The 21,810-nt window shown below is 42.1% G+C and overlaps 1 protein-coding gene across 4 annotated transcripts in view; it reads right to left on the reverse strand.

Moving 5' to 3' along the window:
• Positions 1-21,810, reverse strand: part of LOC104927443 (synaptotagmin-2) — a 55,259-nt gene that overhangs the window by 1,978 nt on the left and 31,471 nt on the right. For 2 of the 4 annotated variants that reach the window (XM_019256910.2, XM_027288804.1), the window contains 7 exons: positions 8,952-9,167; positions 8,442-8,602; positions 4,385-4,522; positions 4,089-4,256; positions 3,449-3,616; positions 1,962-2,079; positions 1,465-1,598 (listed from right to left, as the gene is read on the reverse strand). In XM_019256910.2, the coding sequence (XP_019112455.1) occupies positions 1,465-1,598; positions 1,962-2,079; positions 3,449-3,616; positions 4,089-4,256; positions 4,385-4,522; positions 8,442-8,602; positions 8,952-9,147 (1,083 nt within the window). In that variant the 5' untranslated portion in view covers positions 9,148-9,167. Of the gene's footprint in view, positions 1-1,464; positions 1,599-1,961; positions 2,080-3,448; positions 3,617-4,088; positions 4,257-4,384; positions 4,523-8,441; positions 8,603-8,951; positions 9,168-20,685; positions 20,886-21,810 lie in introns of those variants that run through there. The other 2 variants (XM_019256915.2, XM_019256920.2) reach the window with 2 other exon arrangements.

Consider the following 21,810-nt stretch of genomic DNA (forward strand, 5'->3'; position numbering starts at 1 on the left):
GCTTACTTCTAGTTTCATAAACAGTAAATATTTGATCTGAAGGTGTTTCTTATTGTAACAAACATAAGATTTCCATTTTTATTTTTTTTAGAATATATGTTTATGGTTTGTTTAATGCCGATTTATTTGTCAGACCATGAACAGAGGCAACTGTGGCTGTAAGTGTCAAATATTGGATGTTACAGCAATAGGAATAAGATGAGAAAAGCAATACCTCATGCAATGCTTCAAAACTTTTCTGAACCGCTCACGTTTTTACTCGGCCTCATCTCATTCTCAGGCTGAGAGGACTCAAGACCACAACTGCAGGGATATCATTACATTTCCTGTGCATTGTCTGACTCATTAACGTTAGTACCGTGATCGGATGTGGATGAGATAACTGGACTCATTTCTAATTTTACATTTTTGTTACTGTCATCGGGTGTCACCCTTTCCTGCCCCCTCGTCACACAAACTCAGGAAGGAAACAGGAGAAGAAGCCATGGATGTTGAGGGCGGGGGAGATGTCAGCCAAATCTTTTGTGATAAAATTAAAACCCACAAAGAGTTCATCTCCAAATTCAACGCTTACTGAGACGGCTGTGACTGCATCAAACTTTTATCATCGTCCTTGTGTTTTCTTGTTTTACCCTTCCTCCCTTGTGTTTCTGTTTGTCTTTCTGTGTTTGGGAGTTTTCGGGCTTGGCCTCCATCCTCTTTCCTCTCACCTGCTTGCACCTCATCAATCCGTGCTACATAAAATCCAAGCTCAACCTTCCAGACTCTGCAAGATCGTTCAGTCTCCCTCGTGGGAAACCCTGTCAGCTTTGTTTGTCTCATGTCTGTAACTGGGATTCCTGAATCACCCCAAGACAACCCACACGACCTGCCACGAGCTCCCTCACCTGCACTGCACAGTTCCTTGGTGTTGTAAATAAACTTTTTAAACTAAGTTTCACTCTACGGTTGGTGTTTGCACTTGAGTTTGCTGCTGTTCTCATTAACAAATGCTAATACCAGACCACAGCTGTAGCAGCAAAACTCCTTATTGCCGTTGATTTTAACCTTTTAATTTGGAAGAGGTAGGACGTGTAATTTCTTGTTTGAAAAGTTCTTTTAATTTGAAGCTAATGTGACATTTTCATGGGAATTGTGTGATTACTCTGGGTGGCATTTATCTAATTAAGGGGTGATGAAGAGACATCCATCACAAATAACTCATATTTACAGGAAAAAGGCCATCTAAATGTCATCAGTCATGTTCGCATAAAATAAATGAAAAAACTTGGACTTCCGTGTACAGGGATTATTTGTCTTGTATGCCTATATCATTTCTTCCCAGCATTTCATAGATGTTTCTTTGCCCAATGGTTGATCAGCTGGAACACTGATACTGCATGTGGTATACATTTTATATTTCACAATAATGAGTATTTATAATTCATTGCATGCTTTTTAGCACATTTAGTTCCTGTCCCTTACCTGCATTTGCTCAAGAGGGATCTCAAAGCTGAAAGACTCGTTGTAGTACGGATTCAAAGTGTTCTTCTTCACTGTCGTCTTCTTCTTCTTCAGCCTCTTTCCATTCTGCAGCAGGTTAATTTTCACATAGGGATCTGGAAAAAGGGAAAGAAAGAAAAGCAAATATCATGACAGATCTGATGAAGGAACGCTATTCGCATGCATGTTTGGGTTGCAGTGCTGTGATGCACCAACAGATGGGGCCAATGCTGAACCCAGGGTGGGCGAGAGCTGGTGCATGGTTAAGTACTGCAGCGTCAGCACGTGAGCAGAGCAGGACCGACCTAATGGCTGTGCTCACAGGCACGCTCCCTTTATACGCCGCAGTCCCGCTGCAAAGCATCCAGATTTCACATGAAGTTGACACGTGTGTTTATTTTTGTCCAACTGTGAACGCTGAAATAACGTCAAGTGTAATAATGTGATAATGAAATGCACAGTTCTCCTTGTATACATACCTGACAGTCCACCCACGTCCATTTTCTTCAGGTTCTTGGCCTCCAGAATACAGATGGTAAGTTTGCCAGCAGTGGGGACGTAGCGCAGGGAGATGCAAATGTCACCCAGCTTCTCAGGCTGTGAGGAAAAGAAGAATTAAAGAAGGTCTGACACAGAGCGTGCTTCTTTTCTCTGATGTACAGTACGTCACATAAATATACAAACACTCCACTGTTCCTTTGGAACCATCTTTTAATCCTAAATAATTCCCATCCCCATCATTTTTATCTTAGCGGCACGAATTACTGTTTCTCATAAGGTCTTTTCAAAGTTAATAAAATATCAGAGACCGCGAGCAACTGTATTTCTTCCTAAGGTGTCTCTGGAGAGGTTTCATTGATTAAAACCAGTTTGGTTTAATATTTTATTTTTTTTTTTTTTTTTTTTGGGGTGGGGGGGGGGAAATCATAATGATAAAAAAAAAAAAAAAAACATCCCACTGGAGGCTGCATGGCAACAGAGGACGCAGTGCAGTTGAGTAGAAAAGCACACAAAGCGTGTCCTTCAGCCCTTTGAATCTCATTGGTAAACAGACGAAGTTGCCACCTTGAGCTCATGCTTATTTTTGCACCATTTCATCAGCTGAATAAGCTGGCCGGGTCACTCTATTTGGAAAAACAAATATTTATGCAGAGTCTGAAATCTATGTCAGTATGTTTAAAACCTGTTTTACGGGTTGCATTGTGATTTTAAAGAGAATTAGACTTACAGCATGACTAATAAATTGCCCTGACTCATAATATCTGATATTATTGTAGTACGGATATCTATAACAATATCAGTATAGTGTAACTACTATATAGTCTGCTGACGAGAGAGTAAAGTGTCATACTCAGTACAAATGTTGGTATCAGTTCAAACCTGCGATAACTGATTTGTTCGGTTGCTCGGGGGCTGCAGAAACAACGGCGACATACTATATCACTACTTTAACAGTTTAGCAGCTTATTTACACATCAAGCAGTTACATAACAACATTATCCCTCGTTCGGAGACGTGTTTCTGTCCACCTGGTGAATGTAAGTCTAATATTCGGTTTTCTACCCACTCCTGAGGGAAATATCAGGCTCTGTAGTTACTGAACGCTTCACCGTGTCCGCCGGCTAGTCTCAAACTGTGGATGTCTGCCTTTTAGTGCTGAGCAGGTAGATTTAGTTTTTAAAAAAAAAGCTTTTTCCTTTAAAAACAGCTGTTAGAGCAGCGAGAGTGAACTAAAGGACAGGAAGAAAAGGAGGTTAGAATTGAACTGTGGCCGCTGCCATAAGGACTTTTTGCCTTGGGCTTGCACTCGCTCTACCGGGTGAGCTACTGGAGAGCCACCTTATTGAATTCTTAAATACATTTTCAAACTCTCAAATTTCGATATCAGTGGCGCCCTATGAATTGTGGTAAAAACATACTTCAGTGGAGGTTAAAATAAAATAGCAGCGTGGTAAAAGACTCTTACCTCTTCTTGGTCTGCACTGTCCAGGTCTCTCCACTCCTCAATTGGCTTCGCCAGGTCAAGGGTGTTCATGGGTATTTTAATCTCCCCGATGACATCGTGTTTAGAGAAGCGATCAAAGTCATAGACTGACATTACCAGAGTCTTTCCTCCCATCTCTTGGAATGGAATCTGGAAGACAGAGGCAGATCCCGTTATACTTGGCTACGTGTCATTTCTAAAAGGCATTTTTTGACAAATTGCAGACTTGCAGTGGGAGTCAGATCAGAAATACACAGCAATACGGGTTGAGATTTTGCCCTGGAGCTGGAGAAAATCGCCTCGCTTAATAACATGCAGCCTCAGCAGAACCGGCCTGACTTTGACAAGGAAAAACATTTTGAATTGTTTTCTTAGAGCTGTGTCAGCAGGCAGGGTGCACCAGAGGTGGCCCTCTCCTTTAATTTGATTCTCTACCTCGCCCTCTCTGTCAGACACCTTCAAAGTGTCTGCTGCTTTTTATCACTGCCAGCCAGAAGTGATCATATCTCATGGAAGTAAGGAAAGACATGAGGAGCATTTCACCTTTAGCAGGACCTGCCTGCCTATTAATCTGTGTCACCTACGTGTTGTTTTAATAAGTATTAAGGTGTTTTTGGCTTACCTTGAAAGTAAAAGTCTCATTGAAGACGGGATTGAGCGTTTTCTTGTGAACCTTTGTGTCAAACTTCTTCTTCTTGTCAGGGAGGACGAAGACCTTGACGTAAGGGTCAGAGGTGCCACCGCTGTCCATGGAGAGGAGGTCAGCTGCTTGCAGGATTCCCACAGTCAGCTGGGGAGTTAGGAGGGAAAAGGATGTGATTAAAAGTCAGTGAGCAATTCTCCAGCTTACACCTTGAAATCCTTCACTATCTCCTTGATCCCTTTTTTTTTTTTTTTGGATAATCAGCCAAAGCTCGCCTTGTTCTCCTGGAAGTCATAATCAATGGAGTACTGCAGCTTCCCGAGCTTTTCCTTCTCCTTCACTTCTTCCTCTTTCTCGTCTCCGGTGAGTCCGGGTTCCACATCATCTTCTTCATCGTCGTCGTCCTGTTGTTTCTGCAAAGACAAAGGGAAGGGGCAGGCGGCAGAAGAGAGGAGTAAGAGGGCGGTTCTGAGGCGGCAGCTGGACTGAACAACAAAACCTCGGCCATCAGCAGTCCGGTTAGTCACAGCACCTACCTGCCACTTACCCCCGCTCACCCCGGTGTTACTAGTGCAATCTGTTCATCGATGACCACGGTTGCAACCTGACTTGATTTCACTATTTCTTGGGTGACACCATTTGCTGTTTTCTTTTTTTTTCATGAGCATTACAGGTATGTTTAAAAACTGCTAAAATCGGAGGTAGGGATTTTCTCTTTGACTGATGTTGTAGAAATGCTATTTCGATAGAACCCTATGTTACCGTGCAAAGAGTGGAGAGAGATAGAGAGAAAAAGGGTAAGAAAAAGAGGGAAACAACAATAAAAACAGTCAAAATACAAGGGGGTGGAGAGAAAAACAGGAACTCCTTACAATATACTGCAATCTAACACAACAGCCATGCAGAAACCTCTGGAAGTTCATCTTTTTCACTCATGTAGCTGCCTGTAATTGGGATGTTGCAGGCGAAATAACGCTAACAGGACATGAAACAGGCTTTTAACTTTGAAGGGACTGACTCTTGGTTACACAGGCAGCTACAAAAAAAAAATATGACTCATCCCAAGTGAGTCACATTAAGTTGCTTAAAAAAAAAAAAGTCTTGACGGCATATCCCACACGTCAGCGAAGATGAGCCACTAAACCCTGGACAATAATAAATAAATGGGATATTTTCTCTTTTTGACCATTTCAAACTAGAGCAGAGCTATTGCACCACACTGCACTGTAGTGCAGGTGTTCTTGTTTTTTTTGTTTTTTATCCACCCTGTGTACAATCTTTCAAGTACAAGCTGTCACAAGAAGCAGAGCATCCTTACTGGAGTGGAAGTGAAGGACGGAGCTATGAGTTACAGATCTGATTTCATCAAACCGCTGACTTGAAAACCTTACAAAACTCACTAAAACTGCAGGCTGGATATCCTTTCAGCTGATAGTGTAAGCCGTTTGACAAACAGCTTTATTTCAAGCCAGACATTATTACTGTTTGCCGTTTATCTGCTCCTGACATCCCAAAGTCTCATTAATGTGTTTACACTGGTATTGTTGATAGGATTTCGCTGCTATTATTACTCCGATATGATTATTGCGGCTTACTTAATTACTGATATATTTCACAATTTATTCCAAACACAGTCTAGATACTCCAGCTGATATTGTAAAGTGAATTATGGTGAGAACAAAATCCAGCTGTTTACTGACTGTCCCTGAGAATATCAGGGCTTGATGATGAAGTCCACCGTTATCGCCCATCTTGCCTTTACATCACACTCAGCGACTCTTCAGTTTTTATTCCTTTAGATGCGGTCATGACTAATCGAGTGAGAGAGATTTGCTCCGATGTGAATATTAATGTAAACTTTCACTTTGGATACCGTAGGACTCTGGATAATATCTCAGTATGGCCTACTTTCCTATGGCTGTCTTCTTGAAAAAACACTGATGTCTTCGTAAGACTGGAGGGTCCAACTACTCACTGATGAGCTGGAAGAGGAACAGGGCACACACACAGATAATACACACACACCATACACCCTCATACACGCACTCGCGCGCACATTTGCTTACATGCAGGCTCTCATCATGCATGCTTAAAAAAAAAAACTCACTTCCCTCCCTCACAAACACACATTCTCACACAATATCCTTATATGTGGCATTCTCTATCTTTATTGTGGTAAATGCTTTTCATTCAAGCATGCCAGGCCACACAATGCAGGATCCGAGTTTCTTTCTGACGGCAAATGTAAATGAATTACCTTATAATTTCTGAGGACAGATAAAAGTTATGTTTTAATGTGTCTTTTTTTTTTTAGTAAAACCTTCTAAAACAAATTTTTGTTAGGTCCAAAAATTTCTGTACATGTGTTCTGAGTGAAATGTACACATCCATGGAGGGTTCATGCTATATTGAGAATGTCCAGGTGTTCTCAAACTTCCAGTGGGGGTTCAAAGATAAAGACATGGTGTGTCTGTATGTATGCCCTTTGGTCAACTCAACGTGAGCGTCAGTACTGAGGTTTTACTCAGAAAGAAATATGTGTTAAAGTCAGTTGATTTAACTTTGGACTCGACTGAAATCAGCAGTTGACTGCGAACATGGGCAAACATTCTGGCCCACCATTTCTCCTCAGTGAGACCCAAAGTGCTTCAGGGAGAAAGGGGCGTCAATGACTGTTACCTAATATGTCAGCAGCATGGGTCATCCAGGAAAGTTACTCTCAAGTCAAGTTGTGGCCATTCAATGGTACCTACTGCAAGGGCATATGCTGGTGTTTGTCAAGAGATACAAACAGCTGTATCTGATGTGGAACTCTGAGCATGTTTGTGCGGCGAAGCTTGTGAATTTCAAATTCAAGTCAATGTGTCAATGTGGGAGATATCGTTTGTAAGATGTCAGTTGTCAGTTGGTTGTGTTGCACAACCAAGGCCTGTTGCGGTGGAAACATGCTCAAAGCTTTCACTTAGGTAAAGATTCAGCTATTATTTGACAAATATCCAGCTTACCCCTTGCACATGCATGTTAGTGATCTCTAGTGAGTTGCTGAGTGCACTCGTCATTCAAAGGCTCAACCGTAGGATGAGTTTCATGTTCATTTCAAACCATAAACACTTAAACACGCCTTTGTTTGGTTGTTTTGTTTTTTTGCCAAGAAAATTGCAATCTCTGGATATTCAAGACATAGCAGTCGGTGCGGCATGTCAGTTCAGTGGATTTTGCGAAGCAGCTTAATCGCTCCCATAGATTCCTCAAGCACCCGCAGCACCTAAGCTTGCAAAAAACTAAAGAAGCCATAGCACTCATTGTCATCATCACTGCAATCCAACCCTTCCAAGCCCAGCCCAGCCCACCCTTCCCACCCCCAACCACAGCCACCCCCTGCCCTGCCCTGGTCTGCGCTTACACAGAGCGGCCAGAGAGGGGCGCCGCGTGCTGTCAGACCTACCGTAGGCAGAGAAGTCCACCACAGTCAAGATACACGGAGCACACATAAGACACAAAGCAGGAAGGAGGAGAGCAGAGACAAAGGCAGAGATTGAACTCACAGCAGACACCAAAGAAGGGTAATCACAGCAAATGCAGTCAGCTGCACTGTAGGGAGCGAGGAAAATGACAGATAGAGTAGCCTCCTCATTAGCACAATCATATCTTGTGCGGCAGGGCCGTTGGGTTTTAAAATAACTCCACTTTTAGATGTATTCTTATTGTACTTTGTCAAACCATCAATCATGTGTGTGAAAAAATAATAATTAGAGGCCAAAAAAAAAAAAAAAAAAAAACCCAACAGCATGGTGCTAACTGCTAATTTTCGTAATTACCCTTTAACGACTGGGAAAACAATGGTTAGGCTGAATAGATAAGAATCCTGTCATTTTCCATTCAAATCCCAAAGCACAAGTGAGAGAAAAGAGCAACAATAACATTCATGACAAATACATTAAATAACAAAAAAAAAGAAAGAAAAAAAAAAGAGCATAAAATAAAACAATCGTGGTGGATAAAGAATGTAATTAACACCTGCGGAGAATACACACTGACTGGGTTAGAAAGACATCAGAAAGTTAAACAGCCTTTACCAATGATATGTAATCTAATACAGGAACCTTGACTAAAATATGTAACACCAAAATTATTGTTTGTTCTATAATTAGCTTAGTCAAACCTATCACTAAAAACACGTCTCCTCTCCTATTCCAGTACAAAGCTACCCTGTAAGCTGTTACATAATAGGCTCATAAACAGGCTAAAGCTGCCCATGGTTCGCCTCGCTTCGCACACAGTGTAGGTATAAATCCCCTCGGCCATGGTGCGACCTCCCGCGGTGGAACATACCTCTCCCCCTTTCAGGTTCTTCATTCCCATGTCACCCTTCCCCTTCTTGCCCTTCTTGTTCTTCTTCTTCTTGCAACAGCATTTCTTGATGATGCAGAAGCAGCATGTTAGAATGAGTAAAGCAGCGACGACGGCAATGGCAATGATGGCCCAGGGCGGCACTGAGGAGAATATACAGACCAATGTATAGATGGCACATCCAACAACCGGAAAGAGAAGAAAAGAAGCAAATACTTTGACATTTGACCAACCAATCATTTAGTCTACTTCATGTCATGTCCTGGGCCAAATATATTTAGTGTGAGGTGTTAGGTTAGCAATTAGATTGGGTTCAAATTAGATTTCTCTGCCATTAGGAAGGGCAGCCAGTGATCAATACTGAATAAAGACATTATCAGGCTGCCAATGCCTACAGCAAAAGAGTAAATCTAATTCCAAAATCGTTGCTTAGAGTCACATCAATACGAGTTGGCTGATTGGAGCAGGTTTGGGTTTTGGTCTGGCACTCACGTGGGATCTTGTCGAATTCATTCAGGAACTTGTTTTTGATCTCGTCAAAGGCGTCATTCTTGTTGACCGGTTCTGTGGAGTTGTCAGCAGAAACTAATGCGACAGGGGCTGGAGTCACAGTCAAGGCACTGGCCCCCGTTGGATTAGCAGCAACCATGGGTGTTGTTTGATGCCTGAACAAGTTCCACTTCGGCATTTAGGCTGCACACGCGGTCCCTGAAAAACAGCATGAAAACACGGTCATTAAGAAAGGCCAGCGCTCGGACAAATATGTGAGTGTCCAGTCATCAATGACTCGTTGTCCTCCATTCACATGGAGATATTGACAGTAATTCAGTAAAGGCTTGAGTCATTCGGCCAGTTCTCATGTTTTTGAACAGAAAAGAAAAATCACACACAAGTTTTTCGGAGAATAATTTCGGAGACACAATAATTCATAAATAAAGGTGATTTGACACCAATTCTCAAGTTCATTATAAAACATTAAGTCAAAAGAGGGAATTATTTATGGTTATGGTTTGTTTAACTACTCAAATTGATGCATAAGGTTGGGTGCATCACATTAATAATTAGAGTTAATAGAGCTGTTTTAAGGCTGGCATCTAAATTAAACACCGAGCTGGGCCACTTAACAATGAGTCTTCTGAAAATACTAAAGAGGATAAATAATAAAAAGAGTCAGAAAGTAGCTCTAGCTCAGGTGGTAGAGAGAGTCAGCTGTTATAAGTATAGTGGACCATGTCCTCATGTAGAGATGTCCTTCAGGGAAACATTGAACCCCAAACTTTTCCATCTAAGAGTGTATGCATGAGGAAAATTGAAGCCGCATATTAATTACATTGCAGTTGTTGATGCTGACTCTACATCTGCCACAAGAGCGAACACAGTCACACAAGCAAACTAAAACTGGTTTTGATTGATTTCCCACTGATGCAAATCTTTTCTCGATGGTGCAATCACATTCCCATGGATATGTTAGTCTGACCAAAACAGTGAATTCATTCATGATCATGATTTTCATTGCAAAAGGCCTCTTTGTCCACCAACCGACATGAATCCATGTCCAAATAAAGAGACAATGAGACAGCTGGAAGTCCCTTGCCTGCAAAAGATTAAATTGAGTTAACAGCACTCAACACTCAAACCGGCTGCTGTTACTACTATCCTCAAATAACCTCGATTCAACCCACACACCATGACAAATTTCCGATCTCCAAATCATCCATTTCTGTCAAAAATACTGGAATGTGTTGTCACCGCCCAACTCAAAGCCATTTTAATCTGGTTTCTGCTCACAGCAGTGCAGAGAAACAGCCCTCCTCAAAGTCACCGATAATCTCCTTCTCTCCTCAGACTCTGGTCACATCCTCCTGGACCTCACTGCAGCTTTTAACACCATCAACCACGCCATCCTTCTCTCCCACCTCGAATCCTCCATTAACATCATCGACACTGCTCGTTCCTGGCTAAGGTCATAACTCACAAGAGTTCATCAGCATCAAGGACGGCACCTCCTCCACTGCGCCACTGTCCCAAGGTGTCCCTCAGGGTTTGGTGCTTGGTCCTCTCATGTTAATCCTCTACATGCTGCCTCCCTTGGTAACATCATACGCTGTCATGGCCTCCACTTCCACTGCCATGCCGGTAATGTCCAGCAAAATCCATCACCATTACAGCTCATTCAACCCTGACCAACTGCCTCGCTGAAATCAAATCATGGATACAAGCCAACTTCCTCAAAATAAATCAGACAAATCAGACATCGTTGGTCCAAAATCCCTCACCAGAACCACTCACACCTTCTGCCTCACCCTCAAGAACTCCACTCTGTCTCCCTCCCGACACAGTCGGAGTCATTTTTAACGACCTCTTGTTCAGACACCTTGTCAAGCGAATCACCAGAACTGCCTTTTTTCCAAAAACACACTCGTCTTTGTCCATCACTCTCCTTCCCTGCTGCTGAAAGCTTGATTCATATTGTTGATATAACAGAAATGGCTCTAATCTAAAAAGCAGAAACGCAATCATAAATTCAAAATCCAGATTTTCGAACGACATGAAAACCTAAAATGCTCAAGAATAAATAAAAGGTCATATTTCCTTCACACAGGTTGCAGCAGTACAATCTTAAATACTTTAATTTTAAAGTAATTCTCTTAAAGAATTTAATAAAATTTAAGATTTAACAGTTTAAGAGACCCGTTTAACCTTTATGTACCACAGTTAATGCTTCAGTATAACTGCTGTGTTAGTACGAGGGGTTGCTTACACCCTGTTTGTTTGTGCAGCAGAGATAAAAGTGCTTGATCCCCGTCCAACTCAGAGCAGTGTGTTTGGTGATAAGGGCCAGATCATGCCCATAGCTGCGCTGTTCTGGGCCGTGGAGCAGAGCCATTTTGTTTTAAAAAATTCTGATGACTCAAGTACCGAGGAAATGAGATGCACACTGGGAGATGGAGCTGAAAACTCCCACAAATCTCAGTAATTGAGTATTATAGGAAATTCATATTAGATAAGAGGTCTATATTTAACTTTTATTCATCCAGGAAAGATTTCCTGAGCATGAATGTTCTTGTTTCAGGATCACCCTGATCCACACTTATACACTCCAGGAAGCTGGCCCAGTACAACCACAGTCTGATCTGGTCCACCGGAGCAGATGAAGGTTAAGAGCCTTAGCTGAAGGGCATCTCAGTGGTGGTAACAGATGAGAGGCAAACATTGATCAAATACATCCTTTCCTATATTGAATCTATTGGTTCAGGGACTTAAATACTAATACTTAAATACCTCCAGGCCCAAAATAACTTAATACAAGTGTGGAAACTTCTGTTATTTCTATGTATGCATAGTTCAGGCCCTTGATAGAATTGACTATTTGATGGATTTCCAGTGGACTTAATGTGCCTCAGTGGACGAATCTTAATGACTTTGTGGACCGGCGTGACTGTTCCTGTAGTGTCAAGAGGAGGTCAACGTTTTCACTTATCCAGTGAAATATCTGCAAGAAGGATTTGCACACAAAAATATTCATCCTCTCCAGACGTCTCTCGCTTTTCCTTTAATGAGGCTGAGAGTTATGTTTTTTGAGTCTCGACATTTATTAAATGGGGTTCCATGACATTTGGTATACATTTATATACCCCCCTAAGATTCACAATAATTATTTAGTGATCTCTTAGCTTTTCATCTATTACCATAAATGAACAATTTGCCCAATAGATTGGTTCATGACAAGACACCCACAGCTAATTTAATAACTTCTCTCGACTTCAAAAATCATGGCACCGTATTCTCCTGCATGCATTAAGTTAATTCTGTGCATTTTGCCTTCTTCGGTTTGCAGGTAATTCCTCACGAATATTAGCCCCGTTAAAGACTAAAGAAGGTACAACACTTCCTTCTTCAAAGAAAAGCGGTTTGTTCAGTCAAATTGTCTGGCGTGAGTACTAAGAGCTGGCCGTGAAGCAGGACTAATGGCTGTCATAAAACAACAGTGTAAGTCTGTGTCCTCTCTGTCCGTCCTCACTGTTGCCCTCCGAGTGGAGGAGATAAAATGCTTGAGCACATACCCATGAATGTTAATTTAATTGGTCTGGCTTGGCCTGACGTGAGGGACAAACAGGATAAAATGCACATAAACCTCAGCTGAAAGCTGACGCTTTTAACACAGTCACAATATCTACAGTAATACATAAAAACAGAGTGGAGACAGTGAGGCCTCAGATCGCTGTTTTCAAATGTGTGACTGGTTAAAGTGAGTCACTTTTTTTTTTTTCTCAATAACTGACTTCCCATCTCACTAACAACACATTAACCGCTTGTAACGCCAGCCTACATAACGGCAGCACGAGTTATTTTTGAGACATATATTTTAAGATTTATAAACTGATGCTGGCCCGTGAATAATATAAGCTTATCCTTCCCGCTGTCAGACTCAATTTCAATAATTTATATGTGGCAATAAATAGAGGCAGAATCTCTGGTGCATACTTTGAGAATTGGCACTTAGGAATAGGAAATTCCTCCTTTTTTTTCTTTTGCTCACATCGCCATGACTTTAATAAAGTCAACAACGGAAGTCTCCTCTTGTTATGTCTGTCATTTTTTTCTCTGCTTTCTACAGCGAGGTCTCGTCACTCATAATTCTGTCGGCAGGCTGTTTCCTCCTGCACTTGTCACGCTGTGATTTCTGGAACTGATAAGACCTCTGATTGAACATTTGTTTGGCCTGTGGAGGCACCACCAGAGAATGGCTTGTGTTGTAGTTGTTCATTTTGTTTCCTTTCCACGGTTAAACACCTTTTTTTTCTTTTTCTGGTCGGACACTGTTGTCTCGAGTACAGGGCAGCGTCCAGACAAAACAAAGGTGCGATAAACTGAGAATTGATAGTTATTTCTCAGAAATATTGTCAGTAACTGATGTCAAATTATGGTCCCTTGGCATCAGAACACTGTGAAATATGTTAGAAACTGTGTAAAATGGCAGACTGTGAAGAGAACTATATATATAAATAACTGCACTTCCTCAGCAGAAAGTGATTGATTGTTACAAAGCCAAAGGGTTCAGACCTTGGCTGAGTCATAAAAAATAGCTTTGTCATATTTTTCCAAAAGTTTGTCGCAGTTGTTTCGCACTTACTGTGTATTGTGTAAGAGACGAACAAACACGTGAAACACTAAAAGCGACATTATGTTACTTCTCTAACATAAAATAACAATCGTTTTCAATTTTGGTGAAAGACTGGCTTTTAGTTGTTGGCAGGAGCTTTGTGAAGTGAAAGGCTGAAAGACAGACGCCGAGCTGCTGGACTAATAAGTAATATTAGCTGGTTGCTATGCTGTTACTATAATAATTCTTATTATTATCATTTAACTGACTACTTTTACCTTTATCCAAGAAATAAACATAAAAATGTTATGCATCGCTCTCAGACAAACACTGAATTAATGAAAAACTTTGTCTATTACGAGGCAATGGCAAACTTGTTGTTGACATGCCTAATGCAGTACACATAAACCTTCTTAATTATCGTTCCCCCTCCTTACCTGCACGTTCTCCTATTATTTCTGTGGTGCAGATTTAATAACAGATCTCGATACGGTATTACATAGCATATTTTCACTGCTTTGACAAGATTTTTTTGTCTTGCGAGATATTTTTTGAAAGTATTTCAGGAGCATTATTGTTCCTATTATTAGAGACAGTGGAAAGATGACAGGAACCGAGGGAAGGAGAGATGCAACAAAGGTCACCAGCTGGACTCAAATCCGGGGCGCTGTAGTTCATGATCTGCGTTGTAAAACCTTACATGGGTGTCCTCTGCAACGACCTGAGCTACATATGTTTCACGCAGTGAGTATTTGATATAAACGAGATTAGTAGGAAGAAATGTAAAATATACTCTAATGGATTATCACATCATATGTTGTCTTCATCATCATTAGAGAAAAATGAGTCACTTAAAAAACACTCAAATATGCCTACAGGCTAAGTGCTCTTACTTAATTACCTCCCACCTGTCAAGGTCTAACAATAATAACCACATTTGCCTCGCTGTCACACATAAACACATGACTATGAAATGCTGCATTACTTATCTGACGTCATGTGTGCGATAACCCGGTGACCACATACTGTGACATCTTCTGCAGTGACAGGAAATCCCCGCCTGCAGATAAGCAAACTCCACATATGTGGGGGGTTGTGTTTATTGAGAGCTTATTAGCACCCAGGTCAGATCCAAGAGAAAACAACCTAAGGAGAGAGCTCTAAAGTCATGCAGCTGTTTCATTACACAACAACAAGTACCCCGAACAGCAATTAATTAACAACCTACAGCCAGACGGCAAAGTCTTTTGTTTCCCTCTGGCCCGACAACTTGCCTCTATACCAGTTCGAACAGCTGGGTGCCAGTGGCCAATCTATATGTGTGTGTTTCTGTGCGTGTCTCTTCTGTGTGTCTGTTTAAATTTGAACTGACATTTTCTTCCTTACTAATTTAATGCGGCACATGCTTTCGAAAGCTTTCAAAATGGAGGAGGAGGAAAAAAAAATGGTCATGAGGTCATGTGACTGAAGCCCGGGGCAACAGTCAGGAGCACCGGGGCGGCAAATTAAGTATTGAATATTAGCTACTGTGAAAAGGTTTCTGTATTCAAAGAAAAACAACAGAAACGTCTGCTCCGTTGTCACAGGCCACCAGAAGACCAGGGTCCAAGATACTGAGTAATCTGAACAATGTGACCCCGATGAAATCATTCAGCCCCCACTGAGGCCCCTGCCATCTGTGACATTATAGGTTGTGCGTAGGTGGCTGGAGTGTTTGGCCTCTGGCTAAACTAGCTGTGCATCCTTTGCAGCTTCATTTCCTCCAGTCTCTAGTCTCGCTAATGTGATTGCTACATTCATTTAAAAATGTACCAGAAGTTTGTAACTTTTAAAGTGCGACAGAGACTTTTAATTTAATCATTTCAGATTTAGGCCAACTCAGTGTTTATGCAATGTGGTATTGCTTTCACAGTGGGGCAGATAATCTCATTCTGAGACATCTATGTGTGTGTGTGTGTGTGTGTGTGTGTGTGGTGGGGAATCTAAGTTTGCATTTCTACTTTTAATGCTGACGGACTCTTTCATCTGAACCCCATTGAGCTATTTTAGGTGCCGAGTTGCGTAAGATATCGCGGGTAACAATTAATGTAATTATTCGCATCTTGAATTTATGATAAACACGAATGCCGTAAACGACGCTGAGTCACAGCTGACCTCTGATCTGTCTGGATTTCAGCTGCATACTGGAACATTTAGAGAACAAGGGGCATGGTATTTTATTAGATCCATCAGACAGAGCATTACTGTAGTCAGAGAGCTGGGCTGAGATGGTGGAGTTCTTTCAATTAGAGATAATGCGCAGCTTTGTTCCTGAACTCCTGCTACTCTATGGTAATTTACCCCTGCTGCAATGGACTTGGGGCTCCCACAGTCATAATGGTATCATTTTGGCCAAGTTTTAATAAGATTACCGATGGGTGCATTGCTTGTTATTTACCACTGAAGGATGAGATACTGCGTGGAATTTGGCCTGAGTCAGACCTAAGAGTATATTTATTTTATATAGCAGATGATACAACTGTGGCGCTTGTCATTTCTGCTATTGCTTATTAAATGAACTCATTACTGATAAAAACCTCTTTACCGTGATGTGAATCAAAACACTGGGCTGAGAAGTGCCACTGACTCTCCAGCATCACTCCATTCACACTGTGGCTTTTATTGCTACTGCTGCTAGATGCATCTCTCTTTACGCTTTCTCCTTGATCTTATAGATATTTCACACCACATCTCATAAATATCTCTCCCTCGTCACTCATGCACATGTCAATGTAAAGCCCTGCTGCTGTACACATCTAAGCTGGCACGCACAGTCAGATAGATGCAAAGCATGCGGCGACAGAGGCACATTTCTGCAAGGTAGCTTACTGTAAGTCGCAAAACACATCCCCTCTCTTTTGTCATTTCATGGTGGAGAGCCAAGAGACTGACAAAAAGCTCTGGCAAATCCAAAAAAACACAGCACATGGTGCGAAACATGTGCCAGAGCCAGATTCGGAAACTCTTGACCCAGAGCTTTTTAAGTCTCCTGCTACAATACGTAGATGGGAAAGCGCCAAGCATCTGTCAGGATGCTCTAATCTGACTTAAGAGTAATTAAGCCGTTAAATTCAACTAAGAAAACACTGACTTCAATGATCATCTCTCTTTTAAGGTGTGTATGCCCCTCAATACTATAAGAATTACCCCACATTTAATGGTGGCGCTACTGTTTAGATAGCTTTGGCAAAAAACACAATTGTTCTACCCAACATGAGCTGATGAATTTGTATTTTTTTAAGGTCAACACTGTGGATCTCTATGCCAACAACCAACAGGACAGATGACGTTTATACATTCACTCAGCATCTGATCAGCAACACAGTCAGCGGAACTGTGTATGCAACCATCCAGGACATTTACCGAGGTATCAGACCCCCGTGTTGAGCCTCGGGGCGGCACAAATGCTCCGAATGCAAACATACACAATACAAGTCGTCCACAAGAAAAGACCGTGACGATCCGAGATGTCAGCGTGGCAATTATACCTTCATGTCAACAAAATGCAAGAACATCAGCCAACTGCTGATCTGAGAGCAGCGAGCGAGATAAGGATGTCAAAAAGCCTCGCATCATCATCTCACTAAAGAGATTTAGAGAAAAGCCTCTCCCTCTCTCCCTCATATCTCATTGTGTGCTGACCCTAAAGGGCGGTCCGGATAGGCTCATCTACAATCCTGCCCGTGCAGATAAAACAATGCTTATTCGCACCTGCAGCTCAATGTGACTCAGCTATTATCAGGAGGGATCCTTGAAAAGGAGGTGGGAGGTGCCAGGGTTTGAATGCTGAGTGAGGGAGCTGCAGGGATCATTTACAGGCAGTTGCCATACATCCTCCCTCTCCCCCCCCTCAGCGCAACCCCTTTCCCCCGTCCCCCGATAGGTCGATTAATCATTCTGTCACGGAGATAGTGACCCAATCTGCATGTAAGATGGTGTGGAGGAAATGTGAAAGAGGAGAGGGCTTTCTGCGGCACTGCAGATAGGACGCATCTACTGTCGTTCTCGTTTTAGAAGGGAAAGCAGAGGTCGAGACTGCGAGGGCAAAATGTCTCTTCAAGTTAGGGAATCACCCGTTGTGAATGTATTAAAGGAACAGTTTTACATTTTGGGAAAATACGCCTATTCTTTAGTGGAGAGTTAAATGAAAAGATTAAGCTACAACCAGCCATCATTTAGCAAAAAGTCTGGAAACAGCTGCCCACCAACCAACCACATCTCACTGATGTTGCACCTTGTTTGTTTCATTCCATACGAAAAACCTTATGCCCAAAAAATCAGCCCCAACTCTTAGCACTTTTAAATCCAGGTTAAAAACTTTTCTCTTTCCACGTGCTTGTGGCTGAGCTCTTTTATAGAATTTTTAATCGTAATCCTCTGTTTCGTTCAATGTTTTAAATTGTTTTCAAATTTGCTGTTTGAATGATTTTAAATGGCATTCTGATATTTTTAATTACATTTTCTTCTCTTTTTAATTTTTTGATTTCTATTGCTATTGCTTGTCTTAATGTCCAATGTTTTTCCTTGCCTCTGTAAAGCACTATGAATTGTGCTATACAAATAAACTTGCCTTGCCTTATGCGAAAATGTCAATTCACCGTGATTTGTGTGCCACGTTATTTCTATTTTCTATTTCTTCTTCAGTTGCCAAGGCAACCAGCAGAGACTCCAGGAAGTTGCAGGTCCCAGCCAGGAAATAGTCCGGCACATAAACCCTGAGAAACTGTGATTTGTTGTTTTTTTACACTTTGTTTTTTTGTAGTGCATTAACAAACTGGATGAAAACATCACACCTTGTGCTGGTAGGTGGATTATGTTACGCTTCCAGTCTGTCTGTTAAGCTATGCTAATTTAAGAAATGTTCTCATGTTGCCAGAAAGCAAATGAAAGCGTAACTCCCCAAACGTCAAACTACTGTGTGTAACTTTCTATAAAGGAAATCTCAAAGGTTTTGCTGTGACATTGCACTCGTCTCCGGTATGATGAAACATACTGAAAATAATTTCACTTATTCTCCACAGCAAAGCGTTGCCCTGCACTGTGTTATTGCTCACTGTGACCATCACAAATCCTCTCCTCAAAGAGGTCGTGGTAAAGGGAAAAAAAAATGCTGCTAGAGGTCTTACAGACAAAAAAATTGGCATGTTTTTCTGCCTCTAGAGATTAAAGAGTGTTGAAAAATGCCCCGTCAGCGCTGCAGGATTGCTGTGACTGGTGACAGCGCCTGAACGTTTAACACCGAAGCTCTCTGCCATCGTCTGCCAGCAGCACACCATCAAATGGGCTCTGGCCAGGACTGGGAAGGCTCAGGCTCTCACCTGGAGTGAGGAGCTGACATTTGCTGAACAATCGCAGCGATGCTGATGTATCAGAGGGAAAATCACTGAGTCAGTCCTATATGGGTGGCTTATACGTCTGTTTTTGAAATACAAGCAAGATATGAAGCATTTCAACCTAGTGTAGCAGCTGGAAGTAGGAAAACAACAGAGATGTGGGTGCAAGAGAGCACACCCACTCAAGCAACACACTTTAGGAAGCTGCACAGTTAGAATAAGCCTCTTTTTATTTCTCCTCTTATGTGAGCAGCTCCAGCATCCGGGCACCAGCTGCCTTCTTGGAGGGAGCCAACAGAAAAAAAGGAAACAAGATTGGTGAACTTCAAAGTGTCCTCTCATTTTTCTGGTTATGTATGACAGACTCGGAGAGTATTTCTCAGTGTGAGAGCCAATGGGAGCGGCAGCCTGGGGTACAGACTTAATGAGCCTGCCTGAATGTTTTAGAGCCTGACAAAAAAAGACCCGTCAGAGCATGCTCAGTATCAAATAGTCTCCAGCACTCCAGGATATTGGAGGACTAAGCATGTATGCAGGTATACTATAAACCCATCTGTGTGTATATACGTATCATATGATCTCCCACATCCTCCACAGTGTTTACTATACTCCTGAAACCTGAGTTGATCATGTGACTGCTCCAAATAGAAGCCATTGACTTGCCTCTGATAATTACCAGAGACTCTGCAGAAAGATGTTACTTCAGGACACAGAGCCCCAAGAAGACTGAAGAATAAATAATTCTCTTTATGCTTAATTTGAAGACCGTGTTCACTTGAATAAAGGTTCACACCGGCAAAATAATACCCTATCTATTCATAGTCTGTTTGTTCTAATGAATTCGAATTAAAAATCGGATATAATTAAAACTCTGCTGTGTCTCTAATGACGAGCCGGGGCGCAGACCTGCAAGAGTCAGCAGAAGGTAGTAAGAGGTACAATTAGCCCAAGATAGGTTTTGTCCTTGGTACTGTCACCTCAGTGCTGCCTGTGCTATATGTCCCATGGGAGACAGCAGAAAAAAAGAGCATCCTGCAGCACTTTGCAAAATCCCCACCCTCCACTCTCTATACTCCTCAGCACAACTGTCAGCCTCTTTTTGTGTCTGAATATTTCCTCTCAGAAGATAAAAAAAAAGCACAGTGGCTTGTGTTAAATTACAAACACAGTTGACAGTTGACCTGAGGTTATTTTAGTGTTTTTTTGTTTTTTGGTTCCACATGTTTGTTTCTCCGTGTACAGGGAGGTTACGAAAGATGCTGGTGTGGCTAAAAGGGGTAAGCAGAGCATCTGTCAGCAGGGTAGCCTCTTGGACACTCTCCAGGAAAGAGGTACTACACCCATCAGGCAAGCTAAATGAGGCATGATCAATGAAAATCTAGATCCAGAGCTGCAACCTCCTCCCTCTCCTCCTTTTCTAAAAACAGTTCCTGATGTGGGAACCATAACAGACTGCACGCAAATGCAAATGCATGAAGATCCATAGCTGGATCCTGGATCCTAAGGGCACATCAGGACAAAGAGGATGCTCGGGTCAGTATTCCCTTCACGAAGGCTCGTGAATTAGCTACGAGTAAAGTTTTGGACCACATGCATCGGAGGAAGTAACATGCACACAGCGACAAAAAGGAAACAGTAAGTCAGACAAAATGAAACAACAGCATCAACCCCTCTAACCCTTAAATGCCTATATCTCTATATTCCAGATTCCTCAAGCAAGGCTGAGAAGAGAGTTGAAAGACACCCTTACCAGCACTACCGTAATTCCGTAATCCTGTTCTCCACAACAGGGCTAACCCATTCACCAAAGAGGCACTTAGGGTTAATGTTACAATGCCTTAATAACGTCCCTCGACCGCTTTCCCATCAGCACCAGAAACTGCAGTCCTCTTCGCACTGTTTCCACTGCAGCACTACTTGTTCTCCCACACACACACGCACACATACAAACACACACGCTCACACACTCATTCTCTCGGCGACTACCCCCACCTCTTGTTTCTCTCAATCCCCTCCTCCTCCTCCTCCTCCTCCTCCTCTCTTTCTATCTCTGTCACTGAAAGGATCCCCCTCCCCTCCCTTCTCCTTTCCCCCCTGCCCTCCCCTCCTTTTCCTCCCCTCTCCCTTTTTTTTTTTTTTCGCTTTCTCTCCATCTTCCATCTCTCCCCCCCCCATCCACTCCAGCTCTCACTACTCAGCCTGGCTGATTTGTGATGCTGCTCACAAGGTGTTTGTATGCAGCAATATGTGTCCCGGTCCAACGCATACTGGCAATCCAAAAGCATCCATATGCTCTACTGTCCGACCCGGCACCTGCTCGGGGGACTCCACCGGGGCTCAGATATGTTCCTAAGCTTACAAGGCTGCAACTGTATGGAAAAAAAGAGTGGGTGTAAATAAGTAAACGGAGAAAAAAAATGACATACTGTAGACGATACCTCTAGATAATGGGATGTAGACAAGCAGAAGCTTGTCATTTGTTGTGTGTGCTTACTGCAGCAATAGGCTGCTTGCCGAGCCTCTTTCGCTCTTGCTATCTCCATCCATTTATCTGAATTATGTCTTTGGACTTGCACCACTCCCTCGGTAATCAAGGAAGATTTTAATCCTACGACAATTGCACAAAGACCAGCAGGGTACGGCGTATTGGAAGCGTATAAATATGTGAGTTTTTGTTAGATTTGAAAATCTTTTGCTGACCAAATTTCATTTTTTGGCACACTGCTTTATATAAGCACCTGAGGCTTAGAGGTTTGAGTATAAAAAACACTTACATAAATATCATAATACTCAATCATGAGCAGTGCCACTGAGACTTCTTAGCTCAGAATGTTTTTTCCTCTTACACAGAGGCATATTACTGTGTAAATCAGCC

Source organism: Larimichthys crocea, chromosome XV, assembly GCF_000972845.2.
Source record: "Larimichthys crocea isolate SSNF chromosome XV, L_crocea_2.0, whole genome shotgun sequence".
Lineage (NCBI taxonomy): Eukaryota > Metazoa > Chordata > Actinopteri > Sciaenidae > Larimichthys > Larimichthys crocea.